This window comes from Melanostigma gelatinosum (assembly GCF_949748355.1).
Source record: "Melanostigma gelatinosum genome assembly, chromosome: 17".
Taxonomy (NCBI): domain Eukaryota; kingdom Metazoa; phylum Chordata; class Actinopteri; order Perciformes; family Zoarcidae; genus Melanostigma; species Melanostigma gelatinosum.
Window position 1 is genome coordinate 23,487,430 of NC_136650.1, and position 24,090 is coordinate 23,511,519.

General features: G+C 44.1%; 3 protein-coding genes across 5 annotated transcripts; 1 reads left to right on the forward strand and 2 right to left on the reverse strand.

The window, feature by feature from the left end:
• Nucleotides 1-539: 539 nt before the first annotated feature.
• Nucleotides 540-9,549, reverse strand: LOC306791572 (uncharacterized protein; the record flags this gene model as incomplete). Its single annotated transcript, XM_079288362.1, has 6 exons — nucleotides 540-2,655; nucleotides 5,706-5,729; nucleotides 5,898-6,180; nucleotides 6,277-6,577; nucleotides 6,679-6,762; nucleotides 9,404-9,549. 6 exons carry the CDS (start codon nucleotides 9,547-9,549, stop codon nucleotides 995-997), a joined length of 2,499 nt encoding a protein of 832 aa, XP_079144488.1. The 3' UTR covers nucleotides 540-994.
• Nucleotides 9,550-12,736: 3,187 nt separating this feature from the next.
• On the forward strand, nucleotides 12,737-17,434 carry jtb (jumping translocation breakpoint). 3 transcript variants are annotated; one of them, XM_079288205.1, is made up of 6 exons: nucleotides 12,737-12,853; nucleotides 13,590-13,856; nucleotides 14,613-14,650; nucleotides 14,730-14,815; nucleotides 15,770-15,849; nucleotides 17,062-17,434. In XM_079288205.1, the coding sequence occupies exons 2-6, from the start codon at nucleotides 13,768-13,770 to the stop codon at nucleotides 17,216-17,218; spliced, it is 450 nt and encodes a 149-aa protein (XP_079144331.1). In that variant the 5' UTR covers nucleotides 12,737-12,853; nucleotides 13,590-13,767; the 3' UTR covers nucleotides 17,219-17,434. The 3 variants fall into 3 exon arrangements, with proteins under 3 accessions (XP_079144331.1, XP_079144333.1, XP_079144332.1); XM_079288207.1 differs by having other exon boundaries at nucleotides 14,733-14,815; XM_079288206.1 differs by having other exon boundaries at nucleotides 12,749-12,932.
• A 573-nt stretch (nucleotides 17,435-18,007) lies between these two features.
• Nucleotides 18,008-23,036, reverse strand: glmp (glycosylated lysosomal membrane protein; the record flags this gene model as incomplete). Its single annotated transcript, XM_079288204.1, has 7 exons — nucleotides 18,008-18,373; nucleotides 18,456-18,724; nucleotides 18,963-19,181; nucleotides 19,266-19,430; nucleotides 19,643-19,741; nucleotides 21,844-22,008; nucleotides 22,917-23,036. 7 exons carry the CDS (start codon nucleotides 23,034-23,036, stop codon nucleotides 18,211-18,213), a joined length of 1,200 nt encoding a protein of 399 aa, XP_079144330.1. The 3' UTR covers nucleotides 18,008-18,210.
• Nucleotides 23,037-24,090: the final 1,054 nt, after the last annotated feature.

Genomic DNA, 24,090 nt, shown 5'->3' on the forward strand with positions numbered 1-24,090 from the left:
AGTTGGGGCTGGTTCAGGTTCATAGTTGGGGCTGGTTCAGGTTCATATTTAGGGCTGGTTCAGGTTCATATTTAGGGCTGGTTCAGGTTCATAGTTGGGGCTGGTTCAGGTTTATAGTTGGGGCTGGTTCAGGTTTATAGTTATGACTGGTTCAGGTTTATAGTTGGGGCTGGTTCAGGTTCATAGTTGGGGCTGGTTCAGGTTCATAGTTGGGGTTGGTTCAGGTTCATAGTTGGGGCTGGTTCAGGTTTATAGTTGGGGCTGGTTCAGGTTTATAGTTGGGACTGGTTCAGGTTACTTATTCAAGGGAAATACAACAGCGACTATCACAATGTTTGTCCCTCGTTGATAAAACTCGTCCAGACTTGTTTCACTTCTGATACAAAAACTCTCTCCCATTTAATTAATATGTCAAACTTTAATGTGTCAGAATGAAATGTGTCAAAGCAAACAGCCGAACTCAAAATATCTATAAAATAAAGATAATCTTACCAAACATTTTATACTTAACAGTTTTTAATGTTAATTTTTCGGGCACATTTGTCTTCATATAAAATAAATACACAAATTGTGTTTCATATCAGGTAAGACTTCCATCAATGACCACGAACAGGACTTCTTGTTTGAACCTCATTCTGGTCTTTTGAGAACGTTATTTGAAGTTAATAGACATTCGACGCACTAACTTTTGCCTCAGAAGTGTGCATTGAAATGTTTCCTCTACTGTGTGAATCATCACGTGCACCGTCAGATTTTTCTTGTTGCCAAACTTTTCCCCCTCACTGACAGAAGATATATTTCAGACGACTGAAAGACACATTGTTCAGAGAGTGTAAACCTGACTGAGGTTTTCTGGTCTCCTTCCAGTCGTCATCAGTCTCAGAAGATTCTCCAGTCTTGTCACCAGGATCCGGTTCTGGGTGTCTATCTTGATCTAATCCGATGAGAAACACTTAACGTTTCTGAGCTGATAAAACCAAGTGAATATTCATCTTCAGTCACAAGCTCTGAAGCTGGATGATTTCTCTCCTGTGTGGAGTCGCATGTGTCTCTTCAGATTTCCACTTTCACTGAAAGATTTCCCACACACTGAGCAGCTGAATGGTTTCTCTCCCGTGTGGATTCTCATGTGTTTCTGTAAACTATCACTCTTTGTGAAAGATTTCTTACAAACCGAGCAGCTGAAGGGTTTCTCTCCTGTGTGAGATCTCATGTGTACTTTCAGATTTCCGTTTTCACTGAAGGCTTTACCGCACAGTGAGCAGCTGTATGGTTTCTCTCCCGTGTGGATTCTCATGTGTTTCTGTAGACTATCACTTTGTGCAAAGGACTTCTTACAGAACAAACAACTGAATGGTTTCTCTCCTGTATGAGATCTTGTGTGTCGCTTCAGATGTGCCTTGAAGCCAAATCTTTTCCCACAGTGAGAGCAGCTAAATGGTTTCTCACAAGTACCACATCTGGAATCATTCGAAGCATTTAAACCTGCCTGAGGTTCTCTGGACTCCTTCCAGTCATCATCCTCACTGTCATCAGTCTCAGAAGAGTCTCCAGTCTTGTCAACAGTATCTGGTTCTGGATGTCTATCTGGATCTGAGGTCTTGGCTGGTTCTGTTCCTCTACAGTCCTTGTGTTCAGTTGAGCTGCAGGCTGGAGGTTCTGCCTCTCTGTTCTCCTCAGTTTGTCTCTGATGAAGCTGTGAGGACGGCTGACCCGCACATTTATGTGTTTTAAGGCTGGTGTACCAAGTGAATCTTCTTTCACAAACACTGCAGCTAAATCTTTTCTCCCCTGTGTGGAGGGGCATGTGGCGTGTCAGACTTCCTGCTTGTGTGAAACTTTTACCACAAACTGAGCAATTGAATGGTTTCTCTCCTGTATGAGATTTAATGTGTAACTGCAACAAAACTTTCCGGGTGAATCCTTTACCACATGACAAGCAGCTGAAAGGTTTCTCCCCTGTATGAGATCTCACGTGAATCTTTCGATACGTCTTGGTTCCAAATCTTTTCCCACACTCTGAGCAGCCAAATGGTTTCTCTCCAGCACTACATCTTGAATCACTGACAGAAACTGCCTCATTATTGAGAGAGTTTAAACCTGACTGAGGTTCTCTAGACTCCTTCCAGTCATCAGTCTCAGGTTCAAAAGAGTCTTCAGTCTCCTCATCAGGATCTGGTTCTGGTCCTCCACAGTCCTCTCCATCAGCTTCTGTTTCCATCTGTTCAGTTTGTCTTTGATGAAGCTGTGAGGACTGAGCTTCCTCTTCATCATCTTCACTCTTCACAGGAGTGAATGAGGACTTGATATCAGCCTCCTCCAGACCTTGAAGCTGCTCTCCCTCCTGACTGGTCCAGAGTTCCTCCTGGTCCTCTTTAATGTGTGGGGGCTCTGGGTCCTCCTGTTCCTCTTTAATGTGTGGAGGCTCTGGGTCCTCCTGTTCCTCTTTAATGTGTGGAGGCTCTGGGTCATCCTGGTCCTCTTTCATGTGTGGGGGCTCTGGGTCATCCTGGTCCTCTTTCATGTGTGGGGGCTCTGGGTCATCCTGGTCCTCATTAATGTGTGGGGGCTCTGGGTCCTCCTGGTCCAGACTGGAGCTCCACTCCTGCTGCTCTTCTTTAACAACGATCACTTTTCGTACATCTGAATGTAAAACTGTAACACAGAGAGAAAGATGTTAAAGTAAACCCACACTTCCTTACATTAAAGCTGCTTTGTGGAGTTATCTATTAGCAGTAACATGGAGGAATGTTTGCGTAACTAAGTATATTTACCAGAGTACAACTTAAAAGGAACTTCTTAAAGTACTACTTTACTTGTTATGCTGCTTAATACTTCTACTTCACTACATCTCAGTTGACCTGCCTTGTTTTTGATCCGGCTCTTTGTGAACAATCGGTGTGCCCCATTTTCAAGACGAGACTACATGATGTCTTGGAACTTTTATCATTGGCGCTAATGTTCTTGGGCAAACTTCTCATCACCTACAAAAACCAACCGTCTTGGGAGAGAAGCAACCAGACATTATCTTACTCTGGTTTCAATGCCAGTGTAGAAAGGCCTATCCTCTCGGATCACTCATCAAAAACCTGCCGGAGGACATAAGAGCTCCGAGCCTGGTTAAATCTACCAATGCACAGACTGAAGAATGCAAAGTCTTTGCACAGACTTCGATATCTTATCTGGAGAGCCGAACCTGGACAATGTCACAGACGTTACCACAGATAACAAAACATTCTGTGTCTACACTGTGATCCCAAAAAGAACAATGGAAGTTGGATCAGATGGTGGGGGAGGCTGCCGGACAGACCCTGGTAAACACAAACGTGTTGTGAGGGTGAACTGTCAAAGAGGTCTTCAACTCCTCAAGGAATTCTTGCATCCCTGGGGAGGCTGGGGACATGGAATCCGAGCAGGCCATGTTCAAAGCAGCTGCTAGGTGTCGTGGTCAGAAGCTTACGACAGGCACAGAACCTGCTGATGGACACCAGCAGTGAAGGAAGCTGTCAAGCTGAAGGAGGCCTTCCTGGCTTGGCTAGGTCTCTGGAAACAGCAGACAGGTTCCGGTTGGCCAGAAAGGCTGCAGCTGCCAAAGCAAAAACCCAGGTGTGGGATGAGTTCGGGGAGACCATGGAAAAGGACTTTTAGTTGGCCTCAAGGAAGCTCTGGCAAATCGTTGCACGACTCAAAAAGGGAATGCAGGGCTTGTCTCAGGCCGAGTTTTACAGAGGAGAACTACGGACCCGGACTGGGGATATTGTTGAACGGTGGAAATAACACTTTAAGGAGCTCCTAAACGTGACCAAGACATCTTCGTGGAGGAGGCAGAGTTTGAAGACTCGATGGAGGACTCATCCATGCGTCTGGCAGAGGATGTTGAGGTGGTCAAAAAGGACATGGATATGGGGTACCGTGGTTGACAAAGTCAAACATGTTTCCAGGGTCGTCTGTCATCACTGATCCGGTTTGTGATTTTCATGGACAGGATTTCAAGGCCCAGCTGGGGCAGGAGAGTGTCCGGTTTGGGGGCCGCATCTCTGCAGATGATGTGGTTCTATTGGATCCTTCAGAACGTGACCTTCAAAGTTCAAAGTTCAAAGTTCAAAGTTCACTTTATTGTCAAAGTTTCCACATGTGTTATGCATACAGAAAATTCGAAATGCCGTTTCTCGCAGTCCCACAGTGTAATATAGACATGAACATATAACATATAATAGAATAAAATAGAATAAAGTTAAGAACATAAGGGCCTAGATAAAGGATTAACAAGTAGCAGCAGAGAATAAAAAGTGACTGGTGCTGGATGAGGGAAGGGTGTGTGAGGGGGGTATTTGTTCGTAGCAGCAGAGAATAAAAAATTAAAATAAATAAATAGAAAAAGTGACTGGTGCTGGATGAGGGAAGGGGTGTGAGGGGGAGTAGATGTCCTGGTATGTTCCATTTGAGGCAGTGGGGAAAGGTGGGTGAGGGGGAGGGTAGAGAGGTCAGGGGAGAGATGGCAGGGGGGGAGAGAGGGGGAGCGAGAGGAGAGAGGGAGGGAGAGAGTTCAGCATCCTGACCGCCTGGTGGAAGAAGCTGTTCCTCAGCCGGGTAGAGCTCGAACGGAGACTGCGGAACCTTCTCCCTGAAGGCAGGAGGCTGAAGAGGCTGTTGGAGGGGTGGGTGGGGTCACCCGCAATGCCGAGTGCTTTGCGGGTGAGGCGGGTGTTGTAAATGTCCTGTAGTGTAGGGAGTGAGACTCCGATGATCCTCTGGGCAGAGTTCACAATGCGCTGCAGGCTCTTGCGGTTGGAGGCGGTGCAGCTTCCGAACCACAGCGTGATGCAGCTGCTGAGGATGCTCTCAGTGGCGCCTCGGTAGAATGAGAGCATGATGGGGGGGGGGGCTCCTGCTCGCTTGAGCTTCCTGATGAAGTACAGGCGTTGCTGGGCCTTCTTTGCCAGTGCAGTGGTGTTGCTGTTCCAGGTGAGGTCATCTGGGGCGGTTTGGAGCCGAGTGTGAAGCGGTCGGGATGAGAATCAGGACCTCCAAGTCTGAGGCTGTGGTTCTCTGCCAGATAACGGTGGATTGTACCCTCTGGGTTGGTAGTGAGTCACTGCCCCAAGAAAGGGAGTTAAAGTATCTCTGGGTCTTGTTCCCCAGTGATGGTAAAATGGAGAGTAAGATGCACAAGTGATTCGGAGCAAAGTCAGCAGTGATGAAGACGTTGTACTCGACTGTTTTGGTGACAAGGGAGCTGAACCGAAAGACAAAGCTCTCGATTTACCAGTCCATCTACGTTCAGACCCTCACCTGTGGTCATGAGCTTTGAGAAGTGACTGAAAGATCGAGGCTACAAGCGGCTGAAATTAGCTTCCTTTGTAGGGGGTCTGGGCTCAGCCTTAGAGATAGAGAGAGGAGATCGGACATCTGGAGGGAGCTTAGAGTAGAGACGCTGCTCCTTCAGTTTAAAAAGGGGCCAATTAAGCATCTGATCAGGATCCTCCTGGACTCCTTCCTACAGCGGTTTTCCTTGTTCAACTGGTAAGAGGCCCTCAAGTGCAAAGTATGATATTTCCCTCAGAGATGTAGTGGAGTAGAAGTATCACACAACGGAAATACTCAAGTAAAGTACCTCAGAATTATACTTAAGTGCAGTACTAATGTTAAATGCAACGCTTTGTGGCCTTTATAATTCATAAAACTTCTCACAGTGTACTTCATACCTGGTGAATCGCTCCTTTCGCCTCCTAAAAAGATAACAAATCATAATTAGAACAAAAAAAAACTGTTGCGTTGTCCATCAACTGTTCACTGTTCAATTCACATACAAATTTCCACCTGGGGATAAATAAAGTACATATCTATCTATCTATTCAATAAAGGTGACGACATAACTACAGCTGTTCCAAACTCACCTACAACGACCACATCTTTGCCCTGTAACCACTGAACGCCCTCGGACCTCCTCTCCATCCAGAACTCCCGGATCGTGTCCACGCAGTAGGTGTCCTGGATCTTGGAGAAGGTGGCCGGACTGACGACTCCCATGTTCATGAAGCGGAACAGGAGGGCCACTTTACTGTAGTTGTTCCCGCTCAACAGGATGTTCGTCCCGAGCATGAAGTCGCCCGCCAACATCCCGAACTTAAAGGTCGGCTGTGAGGTCCAGCTCCAGACAACGTGACCACGAGGACAAACCTGAACAGGAAGTGGTTAAAAAGATAGTGGACAAAGACAGACAATGGATGGACTGCTCTGCCGATGATATTGAGGTGATTAGGTTGCGAGACTCACCCATTCAACTACAAAGGCAGTACAGCTTTGTTCTATGAGACACTCAAACGGGGGGAGGCCGAAGCACATGAGCCCGGTGGACATCCGGTAGCGACAGCGTTTCACCGGCAGGTGAAGCAGCGTCGCCAGCTGACGAAGACTCTCCTCGTAGACGATGGACGCGCGAGAACCGACGATGTCTTCCTCGCGCAGCACTTTGTGAAGCTCGGTAGGAAGCTGCATCTCTTCAGGTCCGAGCTTCTCCGGGACGTCGTGGATCGTCTCGTCGTGCTTTGGTCTGGTGTCCATAGCGGCTCCCAAACTGAAGGACCAGACAGAAAAACACAAGTACCAAATTGAAGGGGACATGTTAGGCAAGAAAAAGAAACAAGGTTACACAGGTTGAGAGATTAGAGTCCTTACCGACCAGACACCGAAACCACAGGATGATCAACTCCCAAACGAGGAGTCCTCCATGGACTTGATGCCAAAGGGCCCTTTTCATATCTGAAACAGGACAAGAGTTCTCAAGACCAGGTTTCATCTTGTTGAAATAAATACAAGTAAAATGTTTAGGCCCTTTTAAGGTCCACAGGTCTGTCGTTGTAGTTGGTATAATGTTGGGATAGCAGTAGTATTACAAGTATTTTATACCTCGACTCGTGTTTTAATTGTTCTAACCCATCTGTAGCGGGGCCGTGTCCTTCATAGGTGGATTGTTGTTGCGTTCGTAACATCAGATGAACAAATGCCTCTTCACGCAACGGCCGACCCTTCGGCTTCGCGGCCACAATCGCAAAACTCTCCGTCTTCCAACCCGTTTGGTGCCAAGCTGACGAGTTATTGTGAATCCCACTGCTCTTCTTAGTAAGACTCGTCCTGCACAGCTGGTTGAGGTAGAGACAACTGGTTGAAGTTACTTCTAGTAGTTAGGGGGGGTCAGCAAACAGGACCTGAACAAAATCAGGTTACCCGCATCTGCAGATGCGGGAGCACAGACGCTGCACATATCTTACCAAGAAGAGCAGTGGGATCCATAATAACACAGCTCTTCTCTTGGACACAAGTTCTTGAATGTTCCGCCTCTCTCTGCTGCTAACAGACTGCTATGCTGCTAGCTAGCCGCTATAACGTTACCCAGCATGTCGTTCACTTCTTACTTTTACAAATTGTTTGTGTGTCGCATTGTTTGACCCAATTAAAGAGAGTTAGTTGTTTGTTATAAGAAACGGTTCTAACCATGAGAGAGAAGGGAACGCTGTTAAGAGTCAACTCTCAACACCATTGTTCTGTGTGGCGGTTTATAAAAAGTGATTATCTGGAAAATAAAACCGGTATGCTGCATGAACTGGTAACCAGTACACACTGGCAGAGGGTCAGAAGTGATGAGTATTGTTGTACTAGTACACACATTGTTTACACCAGAAGAGACTCACGTTTAATGATGCTTTGATAGTTTGTTTTTCACTAAAAAGACTGAACTAAATGATTTTGTTTTGGCGACATTTAGAGTTTTAAACATATTTTCATGATATTCAGTTATAATACAAACATTTCATAATTATTTTAGGGCTGTGGGAAAAAAGAATAATCGATTCTTAGATGCATTGCGATTCTCTCAACGATTATGACTGCAGAAAACTTGATTCTCATTGTTGTGGTCGCCCGTAATAATTGTGACACTGTCCGTTCTTAACCGATGCCCCTGAACACAACAGACATAATACACGTTGTCTTGTTTACGTGCTAAGCTATGCTAAATGCTAGCAGAGTTGTGGTGAGGAAGGCTGAGCTATGCTAGCAGAGTTAGAGTTGTGGAGAGGAAGGCTGAGCTATGCTCGGCTAAATGCTAGCAGAGTTGTGGTGAGGAAGGCTGAGCTATGCTATATGCTAAATGCTAGCAGAGTTGTGGTGAGGAAGGCTGAGCTAAGCTATATGCTAAATGCTAGCAGAGTTGTGGTGAGGAAGGCTGAGCTATGCTCGGCTAAATGCTAGCAGAGTTGTGGTGAGGAAGGCTGAGCTATGCTATATGCTAAATGCTAGCAGAGTTGTGGTGAGGAAGGCTGAGCTAAGCTATATGCTAAATGCTAGCAGAGTTGTGGTGAGGAAGGCTGAGCTATGCTCGGCTAAATGCTAGCAGAGTTGTGGTGAGGAAGGCTGAGCTATGCTCGGCTAAATGCTAGCAGAGTTGTGGTGAGGAAGGCTGAGCTATGCTATATGCTAAATGCTAGCAGAGTTGTGGTGAGGAAGGCTGAGCTAAGCTATATGCTAAATGCTAGCAGAGTTGTGGTGAGGAAGGCGGAGCTTCAGCAGCTGAATATGTAAACAATGTGACCGACACCTTCTGGATTAAAGGTAACAGATCGACACATTTCACTTCTTCTTGTGAGTGAAGTGAACCAGGAAATAGACTGAAACTATGTAAACCAAATGGAGAACCAGAGGTTTCTATGTAGAACTCGTTGAACCCAGATACACCATTGATGTCTGTTTTTATGGACTCAGACTCGAGAACCAAAGCAGAGCTAAAGTCATGGAGTCAGTGAGGAGAGTTCAGTGTTCCACAAAGAGTTGAATGCTCATTGGTTACAAGTCTTTATTCTTTCGTGGTGAATAACAGCAGCTCGTTATGTCACATGACTCACAACATGAAGCAACATTGGATTTACTTTACTGTTGCTTCTCTTTGCAGAGATGAAATGTTCATGTCTTCTATTTGTTACTGTTACATTAATAAACTATAATAGAAGTAAAACACAACTATACATCATATTTTGTGTTTTTCCACAACCATATGTTGTGGTTTTCATGGTAACGTGATGTTGCAGCAAAGTGCTGTCCCGTTCATATTCTCACCATCTCAAGCCCTCACAGCCTCTCACACTCACCAGGTGACGTCAGTAAGACTTGAGGGTTCAGGGTTTGAGGGTTTAGGGGGGGACGCTGGGATTGGGCCTTCATGTTAGCAATGCTAGCCGCTAGCTTGAGCTAACGTTGGCCTCACGGTAATACTTCCGGGTTAGCACACGTTAGCTGAGCTGCTAGCTGGAGGTTAGCATTTGCTACACAGCTACACCGGGACACCGTCGCTACTGCTAGTACTACAACGTACTGCGTGCACATGTACACAGGTCGAGTACACACTCACGCATCGAGCAGGAGCAGAGCCAGATCCGAGTCCAGCTGGAGCCCTTTAGCCGCTCGGAGGGCTCTCCATCGCGGGAACACCGGGCCGATGTTGATCCGGGTCTTGTCTCTCTCTTTATCGGAGGCCTTCGAGCTGCTTTCCGCCATCTCGCTTCTACTTTGCTCACAGTTTTCTTCTTCTTCTTCTTTGAGTTTTAATGGCGGTTGGCAAACAGCTTTAAAGTACATTACTGCCACCTGCTGGACTGGAGTGTGGATCAGTTGTTTAGCAGTAAAATAAAAAAAAAATTACATTCTTTCTACTATTCCTGTTACTTTAAAATACATTAAAATATATCCTCTCTGGTGTCTTTGTTTTTGTTTTTCTGCTTCTTCTTATGGCAGTTGGAAACGATGTAATGTTACCACCACCTGCTGGACTGACCTGTAATCAGTCTTGACTTGTCAGTCTCCCGTCCTCCTGTCCTCTGGTCCTCCCGAGTTCTTCTCCTGCTGTCTTCAAATGAACATTGTTCACCTGTTGATTGGAGGAGATCAGTGTGACGTCATAGTCTGGTCATGTGACTCCTAAACCAGACTAAGAGGATTATTGTTCGTCTTCAGTCTCCGGTGTGTTCTGTTTTTACTCTCACAGAACAAGAAGAGAGAGAGAGGCTGTGGATGAACACATAATTGATTGATTGATTGATTGATTGACTGATTGATTGACAGATGAAGCTGAAGGTGTGTGCCGTGGGTCTGCTGCTGATTGGCTGCGTCTGTCTGCAGAGAGTTGACTGCAGTCTGCCCGACTTCACGCCAACATCACCTCGGCTGCAGGTAGGACAGGTGCATGCTGGGAGGAAGTTTAATCTGTGTGTGTGTGTGTGACCAGCTGGAACTCAGGAACTCTTCTCATAATAAAAATTACAAAAATATAAAATCACTTGACAAGATGATCAAATATCAAGAAACACAAAACTCCAAGAGTGAGTGAGTCATGGAGGACACCATGAGGGCACTGTGAGGGACATCATGGAGGACACAATGAGGGACACCATGGGGGACATAATGAGGGACACAATGAGGGACACCATGGGGGACATAATGAGGGACACCATGGGGGACACCATGGGGAATGCCATGAGGGACACCATGGAGGACACTATGGGGACACCATGAGGGACACCATGGAGAATAGGAAGATTCACGATAGTGATGGAGAAAGACAAGCTTGTAAATTGAGTTGCTTTCATGTTGTCATTCATAAATATTAATTATTTAAATGTTCTTTTAATAATTTCTTTCTGTTTGTCAGGTTAAGATTTCTGAGTCAAATGTCGTCACTTCTCTGAAGAAGAACGGAGTCAGTCGACTTCCTGGACTGTGTCAACGCCTGAAGAGACGCAGAATCACCGTCCTGGTAAAAACATCACAGCTCAGGATGTTGGATTAAAGATGTGATGTAGAGTTACATCATGTAGATTAAGATGTGATGTAGAGTTACATCATGTAGATTAAGATGTGATGTAGAGTTACATCATGTAGATTAAGATGTGATGTAGAGTTACATCATGTAGATTAAAGATGTGATGTAGAGTTACATAATGTAGATTAAAGATGTGATGTAGAGTTACATCATGTAGATTAAAGATGTGATGTAGAGTTACATCATGTAGATTAAAGATGTGGTGTAGAGTTACATCATGTAGATTAAACATGTGGTGTAGAGTTACATCATGTAGATTAAAGATGTGATGTAGAGTTACATCATGTAGATTAAAGATGTGATGTAGCTTTACATCATGTAGATTAAAGATGTGATGTAGAGTTACATCATGTAGATTAAGATGTGATGTAGAGTTACATCATGTAGATTAAAGATGTGATGTAGAGTTACATCATGTAGATTAAAGATGTGATGTAGCTTTACATCACGCAGATTAAAGATGTGATGTAGAGTTACATCATGTAGATTAAAGATGTGATGTAGAGTTACATCATGTAGATTAAAGATGTGATGTAGAGTTACATCATGTAGATTAAAGATGTGATGTAGAGTTACATCATGTAGATTAAAGATGTGATGTAGAGCTACATCATGTAGATTAATATGTGATGTAGAGTTACATCATGTAGATTAAAGATGTGATGTAGAGTTACCTCATGTAGATTAAAGATGTGATGTAGAGTTACATCATGTAGATTAAAGATGTGATGTAGAGTTACATCATGTAGATTAAAGATGTGATGTAGAGTTACATCATGTAGATTAAGATGTGATGTAGAGTTACATCATGTAGATTAAAGATGTGATGTAGAGTTACATCATGTAGATTAAAGATGTGATGTAGAGTTACATCATGTAGATTAATATGTTATGTAGAGTTACATCATGTAGATTAAACATGTGGTGTAGAGTTACATCATGTAGATTAAACATGTGATGTAGAGTTACATCATGTAGATTAAACATGTGGTGTAGAGTTACATCATGTAGATTAAAGATGTGATGTAGAGTTACATCATATAGATTAAAGATGTGATGTAGAGTTACATCATGTAGATTAAAGATGTGATGTAGAGTTACATCATGTAGATTAAAGATGTGATGTAGAGTTACATCATGTAGATTAAAGATGTGATGTAGAGTTACATCATGTAGATTAAACATGTGGTGTAGAGTTACATCATGTAGATTAAACATGTGATGTAGAGTTACATCATGTAGATTAAACATGTGATGTAGAGTTACATCATGTAGATTAAACATGTGATGTAGAGTTACATCATGTAGATTAAACATGTGATGTAGAGTTACATCACTGTCTTGGTCTGTCTCCCTCTCTCTCTCTCTCTCTTTCTGTCTCTCAGTGTAACCGGGAGAAGTTCTGTTGGCAGGGGCGGAGTCAGAAGACTCTGGCTGTCCAGGTGTGTCTCTGTCCGCGGGGCTCCAGGTGTTCACACTTCTTTGTTCACAGTCTCTGAAACGATCACTTCCTCTTTAAATCATCAACACAGTGAGGTCACTGTGTAATAAACATGAGGTCACTATGTAATAAACATGAGGTCACTATGTAATAAACATGAGGTCACTATGTAATAAACATGAGGTCACTATGTAATAAACATGAGGTCACTATGTAATAAACATGATGCATTTGATCCATATTTAATTTTATAATTATAATAATATTTATTATTATTATTTTTATTATTGTTGTTATTATTATTTTCAGCATCATTATTATTATTTATGAGAAATTAACATTAGGGGGCGACATAAACCTTCACCCATGGTTTGTACCCCGCCACTAGACTAAAGAAGAAGAAAAATTAACCAGAAGTAGAATAACAACAACAGGAAGTAGAAGTAGAAGCAGCAGCTGCATGCTAACCTGTCGGTCTCGCGTCTTCAGGACAGATTTGGTACCAGTTGTCTGATGACGTCAGAACACCGATAGCTTTAACGGTCAGTCTGTTTATTTACGGTCTCTTCTTTTTCACTTCATGTGTTGATTTAAAGATCGCGGCTGTTTCAGCGGATCACGGTGAGTGTTCAGACCGGGAGCTAAGCTAGCTAACGTTAGCATGCTAACTGTTAGCATTATCCGGATTGTTTTCTCAGCGAGAGTCTCGTAAATTATTAATACGCCGTTGTGTGAAAACACGTCACGGTAAAATAGTTACTGACGTCAAACATCGCGTGAGTCGTCATTCAGTTTAGTAGAGATAGTTTGGCTTAGCTTGTTAGCCTGTTAGCTGCCCTGCTAACGGTTGACGAAAACAGCAGAGAGAAAGTGTTATATTAGAAAACGAACATCAGAGGAATATTACATATATGACGTCAGCTATTGTTCGCGACATGTTGGTGGAGGGGGGCGCTTGTGCTAAGCTAAAGCTACATTACAGGTCGTTCCTTTAATGTAATAAAGGTTTTAACATCTCTCTTTGTTCCTGAATAAATGAAGACGAAGGGTGAAAGTCATCTTTTCTACAACACATGATATGTAACGTTATCCATCTCGTCCTGTATGGGGGGGGGGGGGGCGGGGTACTATAGCGCAATAACCTTTATCAGAAAACATCACAGGAAACAATAAAGCGCATTATCAGCATTTACTGAAATATAACAAACAGAAAGATGTTGCTTTGAAGTTTGTTTGTTGTTATTGATCAGTTTTATGTTTGTTTGTTTTGTCTTTCAGGTTTCAGTCTGGAGCCCTAAAACACTTTCAGTAAGATCACCATGTAGACGGACGGCGGCTGAACCGACTTACGGAACCGACAAACAGCTGGTCACTTACTAGTCACTAACTGGTCACTAACTAGTCAGTAACCAGTACCAGGGTGGCGGTGGTGTCGTCCTGGTGGCGGAGCAGGCTGATGGAGAGCGACTGTCGGATCCCTGTGGTCTGTTGTCGGCCTCGAGTCCTCGTCCTCCACGCTCTGTTCTGGGGCCTCGTCTCCCTCAGGTCAGTCTGTAACGTAACGATGGCCTGCCTCGGTCGGCGCTAGCTGCTATTGGCCTGTCTCGAACGATTCCGTCGTGACGCCCTTTCCGGTCATTACGCTGTCATTTTCTTCGGCGATCGCCAACCATACGTAAATAATATTAATTCATACATATCAAATAATCTATGTGTCAAATTTCATGAATATATATGGACGTTTATATGTCTAAATACTATAGGAAAGTGACTTTGATGAGAGAAAGCAGAAAGAACGCTCGGGCGACGCTAAAACAGCTCAAACGGAAATTAAGGAGCTTTTATTGCATCATTTGGAGTTGTTGAAGCGTGATATCTTATTGTGAAGGAGGGAACTACGGTCCCAGATGTGTTGACAGCATTGATGGTCATTTTTGCGACCCTCGAACAAGCGAATATCCCCAAAAAACCAGCAGCAGCCAGTGTTTACAACGTGTTTGTACGGATTAGGCCAAGAGCAGTGCACGGCTAATTCACCCGTGTTAGCATCGTTTTAACGACTCTGGTAAAGGCAAAGCTAACTGTAATAATTACAACAATATTTCGTTTGAAAGGTACGAAGTTTAACTTCAGTTTAACACCATTAAATCAACTGAAAACATTACACGATCATTTTTATCAACATTGTAAGTGAATTGTATTGAAACATTAGCTAAAAACTGTCCGGTTTGGGGTACAACTCCGTTAGGTCAGAGGTCAGTCTGTTGTTGTTGTTGTGTCTAACATGTTGTTGTGTTTCAGGGTGTTTGGAGCGGCTCTGCTGAGTGAAGAGAGAACAGGTGAGAACCAATCAGAAACTATCTTCAAACGGCAGCAGAAAGGACTCAGGACTCTGACCTCCCTCTTCTTGTCATCCAGCAGTGAAACAACTGATCTCCCCATGCTGGCTGCAGGAGGACTTTGTGGTGACGACAGAGTGTTCACAGTGTAACGCCTTCCAGAGCGTGAGTGATGCTTTTAATGATCTCGTCTGCAGGCTTACTTAGTGAACAGCTGACTGCTGTAACGATGCTAACGTTATTGTTGTGTAACAGCTGGCTGCTGTAACGATGCTAACGTTATTGTTGTGTAACAGCCGATTGCAGCAAAGATGCTAACGTTATTGTTGTGTAACAGCTGACTGCAGCATAGATGCTAACGTTATTGTTGTGCAACAGCCGACTGCTGTAACGATGCTAACGTTATTGTTGTGTAACAGCTGACTGCTGTAAAGATGCTAACGTTATTGTTGTGTAACAGCTGACTGCAGCAAAGATGCTAACGTTATTGTTGTGTAACAGCTGACTGCTGTAAAGATGCTAACGTTATTGTTGTGTAACAGCTGACTGCAGCAAAGATGCTAACGTTATTGTTGTGTAACAGCTGACTGCTGTAAAGATGCTAACGTTATTGTTGTGTAACAGCTGACTGCAGCAAAGATGCTAACGTTATTGTTGTGTAACAGCTGACTGCTGTAAAGATGCTAACGTTATTGTTGTGTAACAGCTGACTGCTGTAAAGATGCTAACGTTATTGTTGTGTAACAGCTGACTGCTGTAAAGATGCTAACGTTATTGTTGTGTAACAGCTGACTGCTGTAAAGATGCTAATGTTATTGTTGTGTAACAGCTGACTGCTGTAAAGATGCTAACGTTATTGTTGTGTAACAGCTGACTGCTGTAAAGATGCTAACGTTATTGTTGTGTAACAGCCGACTGCTGTAAAGATGCTAACGTTATTGTTGTGCAACAGCCGACTGCTGTAACGATGCTAACGTTATTGTTGTGTAACAGCTGACTGCTGTAAAGATGCTAACGTTATTGTTGTGCAACAGCCGACTGCTGTAACGATGCTAACGTTATTGTTGTGTAACAGCTGACTGCAGCAAAGATGCTAACGTTGTTGTTATTGTGTTTCAGAGGTCGTGGTCGTCCTGCGAACTGACGGGATACGTGGAAAGGGTCAACTGCACCCGATCCAACCGAGACGAGCACAAGAGGTTTGTTTATTGAACTCTACCGTCTCTCTACTGAACTCTACCGTCTGTTTACTGAACTCTACCGTCTGTTTACTGAACTCTACCGTCTGTTTACTGAACTCTACCGTCTGTTTACTGAACTCTACCGTCTGTTTACTGGACTCTACCGTCTGTTTACTGAACTCTACCGTCTGTTTACTGGACTCTACCGTCTGTTTACTGAACTCTACCGTCTGTTTACTGAACTCTACCGTCTGTTTACTGAACTCTACCGTCTGTTTACTGAACTCTACCGTCTGTTTACTGGACTCTACCGTCTGTTTACTGAACTCTACCGTCTGTTTACTGAACTCTACCGTCTGTCTACTGAACTCTACCGTCTCTCTACTGAACTCTACCGTCTGTTTACTGAACTCTACCGTCTGTTTACTGAACTCTACCGTCTCTCTACTGAACTCTACCGTCTCTCTACTGAACTCTACCGTCTGTCTACTGAACTCTACCGTCTGTTTACTGAACTCTACCGTCTGTTTACTGAACTCTACCGTCTGTTTACTGAACTCTACCGTCTGTTTACTGAACTCTACCGTCTGTTTACTGAACTCTACCGTCTCTCTACTGAACTCTACCGTCTCTCTACTGAACTCTACCGTCTCTCTACTGAACTCTACCGTCTCTCTACTGAACTCTACCGTCTGTCTACTGAACTCTACCGTCTCTCTACTGAACTCTACCGTCTCTCTACTGAACTCTACCGTCTGTTTACTGAACTCTACCGTCTCTCTACTGAACTCTACCGTCTCTCTACTGAACTCTACCGTCTGTCTACTGAACTCTACCGTCTGTTTACTGAACTCTACCGTCTGTTTACTGAACTCTACCGTCTGTTTACTGAACTCTACCGTCTGTTTACTGAACTCTACCGTCTGTTTACTGAACTCTACCGTCTCTCTACTGAACTCTACCGTCTCTCTACTGAACTCTACCGTCTCTCTACTGAACTCTACCGTCTGTCTACTGAACTCTACCGTCTCTCTACTGAACTCTACCGTCTCTCTACTGAACTCTACCGTCTCTCTACTGAACTCTACCATCTGTTTACTGAACTCTACCGTCTGTTTACTGAACTCTACCGTCTGTTTACTAAACTCTACCGTCTGTTTACTGAACTCTACCGTCTTTCTACTGAACTCTACCGTCTGTTTACTGAACTCTACTGTTTCCCCCCCCCAGCTGTCGCTCTGCAGTGATGGAGGACCATCTCTTCTGGAAGTTCGAGGCGGCCATGTTGGCTCTGACGGCCGTCTTCGCCGTCCTCGTGGTCGTCCGTCAGCGTTGGCTCGACCGTCTCGCCTCTGAGAAAGTCCGCCGCCAGATTGAGTCCATCTAGGAGACCAGGACCGAGAGTCTTTTGTCCTGATCCAGACTCTAAGATCTATCAGGGATCAGGACTAAAGCCAAACCTGCAGATAACGGGACTGTTTGTTGTCTTCATTGAGACGTAACGAGGCGCAAAAACCAACCAGCTGTTTGAACTGTGATCACAATGAAACTTATTAAAACTTCAAAAGTTGTAGTTATGTTTTCTGAAATGTTTATTGAGGAACTCGATGGGTGTTAAAATCTTAATTTTAATGCTGAAAAGATTAAAGTAATTTATAATTACATTCTGTCAGCTTTTTACATTTGAATTCTCAATATTTAGTTCAATCTGATGGAAAGTCTGAATTTCAGTTCCTTATAAAAAAAAAAAGCATTTTGAATCAACATGAAATTAAGTGAAAATTTAACTGATTATGGATCCAGAGATATATCTGAATCGGTTAATTGATCCTCTTATTGCTTATTGTTTCATTCAGCAGTCTGACGGCCAAATGTCTGAGTGTCTTTGAACGCAGCATCAGCAGGAGTCGCGTGTCTTCATTTCATAGTTTGACAGTTTTTTTGTTTCTGACAAAATAAACTGACGAGAGTAAGAATTTAAAATAAACCTCGACAGTCTCACGTCGTTCTCGAAGAAATATACAAACAGGAAGTTAAACTACGTTAACGTTTTCTTATTGAAGTAAAACTGGAACAAACAGTGAATCAACAGATTCAACTTTATTCATGATCAGTGAAACTTTAAAAACACGTTTCACTCACGAAACATTTTCAACATACTTTGTTTATGTCCGTGTTGATTTTCGAACCCGTTCATTAGGGTAATACAAGCAATACTGATTATATATATATTTATATATTATATATATATATATAGATATATATATAAAAAAAAACACTTCCTGGGTCCTTTATTGGTCAGCTGGACTCTGATGTCATCAGACTCAATGAGTCTTATAAACAATAAAACCGTTGAGTTTTAAACCCTCCGATCAGCCGTCAGTTGATCGGCTCGTAGGCCGTCGCCCTCTTACGGACGCAGACGCAGACTCCGCCCAGCAACAGGAGGATCATGGGAGTTCCCAGACCGACCGCCATCACAGCGAGAACCAGCGGGGAGAAGGAGTCGACGGGCGGAGAACCGGCGCCCAGCAGCACCGTCCTGAAGGAGGTAAAGAGGCTTTAACTCTGTTCATCAGAAACAAAACAATTCAAATAGAATAAACATTTAACATCAAACGGACCAGCTGAAGAACTTGGTGCTGTTGTAGAACGGTTCTCCCGCGAGGCCGAAGCTCACGTTGAGTCCGAACGTTTGCGGCTCTGCGTAGAACGCTCGGATCAGACCGGACGCCGCCGCCACCTCCTCGCCGCTCTGAGGCCGCGGGTCGGAGTGACGGCACGGCGTGGCGAACTCCAGAGCCGGGTCGGACCGCCGGTACGACACCGGCTTCCACTGAAGGAAACCCAGAACATCAGAGCTGCCGTTCACCGAGGACACCCACTGAGACACCTGAGAAGTCAACCGGGTTAAAGCAGCTGTTAGTGCTGCTCTCCTCAGACGGATTCATCATGTTTATACTTCTGTTCATCCTGGAGGATGTTGAGCTCCTGAGGTTTCTTCTGTTTTCATACTGGTCACTTTCTAACGTCACCTCATACCGGTGAGATGGTCTGTACTTTCTTTAGTTCATGCTTTTAGTTTCTGCGGTTCAGCAGTTTAACTTCCTATTGATTGAATTCTTCATCACCTTAAATATTGACGGCGTGAACTCGTCGTCGATCGATCGGTGAACCTCCACTCTGCTCAGAGGATAGGTCCCGCCCACCGCCTGCAGCTCCAATAGGAACCTCGAACGAGGCGCACGCGGTGACACACCATCAAGCCACACCCGTAACTGGGAGGAGTTAGCCGTGTGGAGGAGGCGGGGCCAGGACTGATCCCGCCCTTCTGACTCAAACGCAGAGAGCTGGAAGAAGAAAAATACATAAAGATTATGTTTTAATAATTAATCTCAAACTATAATAAACGTTGTTACAGGTTCACATTTGACCTGCAGGCAGAGCGACCCGTTGCTGGAGGTCTTGGCGGCTCCGCACAGCAGAGCGCTGAGACCCGACAGGTTGAGACGAGACCAGGTGAAGTCCTGCAGCTCGTACGGAGGGAAGAGGTCAGAGGTCGGATCGGCTGTGTCGTTCATGTCATCGTACTCCAACAGCTGAGAGAACAGGAAAGAGTTCAGTTCCCAAAGTAAAGGTTTTACTCTCACATTCATACAAACTAAATGTGTAATTCATTCTCCATCATAGAACTACAGTTACATGCGTGTTACTAATGAGTCAAATTAAATGTTTAAGGTGGACTGGCTGGTGTTGGTAGATTTAAGGTGGACTGGCTGGTGTTGGTAGGTTTAAGGTGGAAGTCTCTGACCCTGCTGAAGACGACAGCCGAGCTGTACAGGATACTGCTCGCTGGCTCCACCTTCAGGCTGCCGCTGATGTTACGAGCCTCAAACTGAGACCAGTTCACCTGAGAGAGAAAAACATAGTATAGTGCGTCATAAAACGTCTTAGTTTAGTGTAGTACTAACTTTACCAAGGCTCCAGAGTAGGATCTGTTCAGGTCTGTCTCTTCTTTGTCTCTCTGGTATCCACACTGTCCAGGTTATGTTTTATTGAATACTTATAGTAAAAATAGTATTTATTTGTTAATAAAAACACATTGTTGCCACTTTAACTCTACTGGTCGACCTCTGCAGCAGAAGAAGGAGAGCACAGACCTCCACGGCAGAAGAAGAAGAGCACAGACCTCCACAGCAGATGAAGAAGAGCACAGACCTCCACGGCAGAAGAAGAAGAGCACAGACCTCCACGGTAGAAGAAGAACACAGACCTCCACGGCAGAAGAAGAAGAGCACAGACCTCCACGGTAGAAGAAGAAGAGCACAGACCTCCACGGTAGAAGAAGAACACAGACCTCCACGGCAGAAGAAGAAGAGCACAGACCTCCACGGCAGAATAAGAAGAGCACAGACCTCCACGGCAGAAGAAGAAGGGCACAGACCTCCACGGCAGATGAATAAGAGCACAGACCTCCACGGCAGAAGAAGAAGAGCACAGACCTCCACGGCAGAAGAAGAAGAGCACAGACCTCCACGGCAGAAGAAGAAGAGCACAGACCTCCACGGCAGAAGAAGAAGAGCAAGGACCTCCACGGCAGAAGAAGAAGGGCACAGACCTCCACGGCAGAAGAAGAAGAGCACAGACCTCCATGGCAGAAGAAGAAGAGCACAGACCTCCACTGTAGAAGGGCACAGACCTCCACGGCAGAAGAAGAAGAGCACAGACCTCCACGGCAGAAGAAGAAGAGCACAGACCTCCACGGCAGAAGAAGAAGAGCACAGACCTCCACTGTAGAAGGGCACAGACCTCCACGGTAGAAGAAGAAGAGCACAGACCTCCACAGCAGATGAAGAAGAGCACAGACCTCCACGGCAGAAGAAGAAGAGCACAGACCTCCACGGTAGAAGAAGAGCACAGACCTCCACAGCAGAAGAAGAAGAGCACAGACCTCCACGGTAGAAGAAGAAGAGCACAGACCTCCACGGTAGAAGAAGAAGAGCACAGACCTCCACGGCAGAAGAAGAAGAGCACAGACCTCCACGGCAGATGAATAAGAGCACAGACCTCCACGGCAGAAGAAGAAGAGCACAGACCTCCACGGCAGAAGAAGAGCACAGACCTCCATGGCAGAAGAAGAAGAGCACAGACCTCCACGGCAGAAGAAGAAGAGCACAGACCTCCACGGCAGAAGAAGAAGAGCACAGACCTCCACGGCAGAAGAAGAAGGGCACAGACCTCCACGGCAGAAGAAGAAGGGCACAGACCTCCACGGCAGAAGAAGAAGAGCACAGACCTCCTGTAGAAGCACAGACCTCCACGGCAGAAGAAGAAGGGCACAGACCTCCACGGCAGAAGAAGAAGGGCACAGTCCTCCACGCAGAAGAAGAGCACAGACCTCCACGGTAGAAGAAGACGAGCACAGACCTCCACGGCAGAAGAAGAAGAGCACAGACCTCCACGGCAGAAGAAGAAGAGCACAGACCTCCACGGCAGAAGAAGAAGAGCACAGACCTCCATGGCAGAAGAAGAAGAGCACAGACCTCCACTGTAGAAGCACAGACCTCCACGGTAGAAGAAGAAGAGCAGACCTCCACAGCAGATGAAGAAGAGCACAGACCTCCACTGTAGAAGGGCACAGACCTCCACGGTAGAAGAAGAAGAGCACAGACCTCCACAGCAGAAGAAGAAGAGCACAGACCTCCACGGTAGAAGAAGAAGAGCACAGACCTCCACGGCAGAAGAAGAAGAGCACAGACCTCCACGGCAGATGAATAAGAGCACAGACCTCCACGGCAGAAGAAGAAGAGCACAGACCTCCACGGCAGAAGAAGAAGAGCACAGACCTCCACGGCAGAAGAAGAAGAGCACAGACCTCCACTGTAGAAGCACAGACCTCCACGGCAGAAGAAGAAGGGCACAGACCTCCACGGCAGAAGAAGAAGAGCACAGACCTCCACGGCAGAAGAAGAAGAGCACAGACCTCCACGGCAGAAGAAGAAGCGCACAGACCTCCACGGTAGAAGAAGAAGAGTTGGTGTGGACCAGCAGCAGCGTCGGCGCCCCCTGGCTGCAGAACAGGAAGTGCAGCGTGTCGTTGACTCCTACGGCTCTCACGTGCAGCAGGTCACCACCGGAGGGCAATGAGGACGAACCAGGGTTCAACTCTACCGTCAACTGAGGAGAGAAGAAGAGACAGACAGGCGGACAGGAACTTTCTTAATCATCGTTGAAGAATTTCTATTTCATCATTTTACTGAATTCAACAGACTCGCATGAAGAAACAAACACATAAAATGTTCATCTGTCGAGTCTAAATGTTTGTCATTAATGTTTCTCATATTTCATACATTTACAGATGCGTGTAGTGAGAGAAGTATTCAGGTCCTTTACTGCAGTAGAAGTACTAATACCACCAAAGACCTGCATTAAAAACTGTATTTTAAGAATATAAATATCTGAAATCAAAGCATGTGATCAGTTTATGAAATAAGATCCTTAAAAACCAAAAGTACATAAAGTTATAAAAGTGGGATCCACTTTGACCAAAAACAATATAGAACCTACATATGTCCTAATAATAATAATAATAAGTACCAGTACCTCAAAGTAAAGTACTAGTACTGCTCATTAAAGTACAAGTACCTCTAAGTAAAGTACCAGTTCCTCAAAGTAAAGTACTAGTACTCCTCATTAAAGTACCAGTACCTCTCAGTAAAGTACTTGTAAATGTACTTTGATTTGTTGCTGCACTTATTTATAAGTTAAATTATTGAAAGTAAAACCTCACTTTTATGTTTTATTTCTATAATTTATAATAAATAAAAACAACATTGATGTGTTCTGACCTGTGGAACGTGACGTCATTAATCTGCTTTTTAAAGTTTGTTTAATTGTATTTTTTTCTGGTTTCAAATGAAAATAAATACAATTTGAAAATGATGTATTTTAAACAATGATCGACATTAAAGTCAGATTAGTTGTTTTGATTTTTGTTAAATATAAAAACAAAATAAGTGTTTCACTTCCGGTTTCTTTCACTGACTATTAAATATAAATTTCAGGAGTTTATCATATTTTCTCACGTTTCTTCTGGAAGTTTCTCCGCTGAACGAACTTTGACACAAACTGAAAACAGAAAACAGAAAAACGAGAGAGGAAGAAGAAGAAACTCCGCAGCTCCGTCTCTTCGCTGTAGCCGCCATCTTTGTTGTGACCCAGCGGAGCAGGTCACATGACAAAATCAATTAGGACCCGCCCTCGTCTGCCTCTCATTGGCTCACCAACTCTCACTCTAAGCCCGGAAACGAGGACGACCCAATCAGAGGCGGGGAAGGGCGGGTCCATCCTCCACAAGTCAGCTGACCCATTAAAAAAATACTTTATTACCAAAATGATTCATTTACATTCACAGTGTGACGATCAATAAAGAAAAAATAACGTTTTAACATTGAATACATTTAAATAAATATAATATATTACAACAATCTAATCTGTTGTTCTTCTGTTACTGATTATATTTATTTAAATGTTTTAAACATTTTAGATGTGACTTGCTATTAATATTAATACAAAGTTTCTATCAGACTTCTTGTTTTGAATGACAACCGACACAAAGTTTAATAACTAATAAATGACGCAATATTATAGATAATATAAAGTTATTAAAATAAGAGCCACCTTATCCTCGTATTCATTCAATGTTTAACGTCTCTAAATAAATGAGACATTTTTTTTGCTTCATATTTAATGACTTTTCCTAATTGAATGGGGACGACTGGGTAACATGTTTTATTTAAAGGGCTATTTAGGTAGTCAACAAATAAAGTACCTGACACATAAACTTGAGGAGCAATTTTAATTCTAATCATTTTCTTGAGGTTTAAATGGCTGAGGTCAAAATGAGCCCAGGATAGCAGGTGTCCATGTGAAGGGAACAGGAGGGTTAAATGTTGACGTGTTTATACGTCAGGTAATGAGTTGGAATGAAGTTGAAACACAGAGGTGGGTGTCGATAATTTATCATTTCTGACCCCAGAGGACAAAAGGCAATCAGGAGGACATTACGAGGGTTTGATCAACACATTGATGTTTAAACGCATGTAAACATTTACGAGATATTAACTATTAATCAGCTGGTTCATGACAGGTGGAACATAAGATATCTTATGAGGTTCAGGTCTGATTAGGGGTGTCACGATACCAAAATGACTTGGATACGATACCTGCCATAAGTATCACAGTACTTACGATACGATA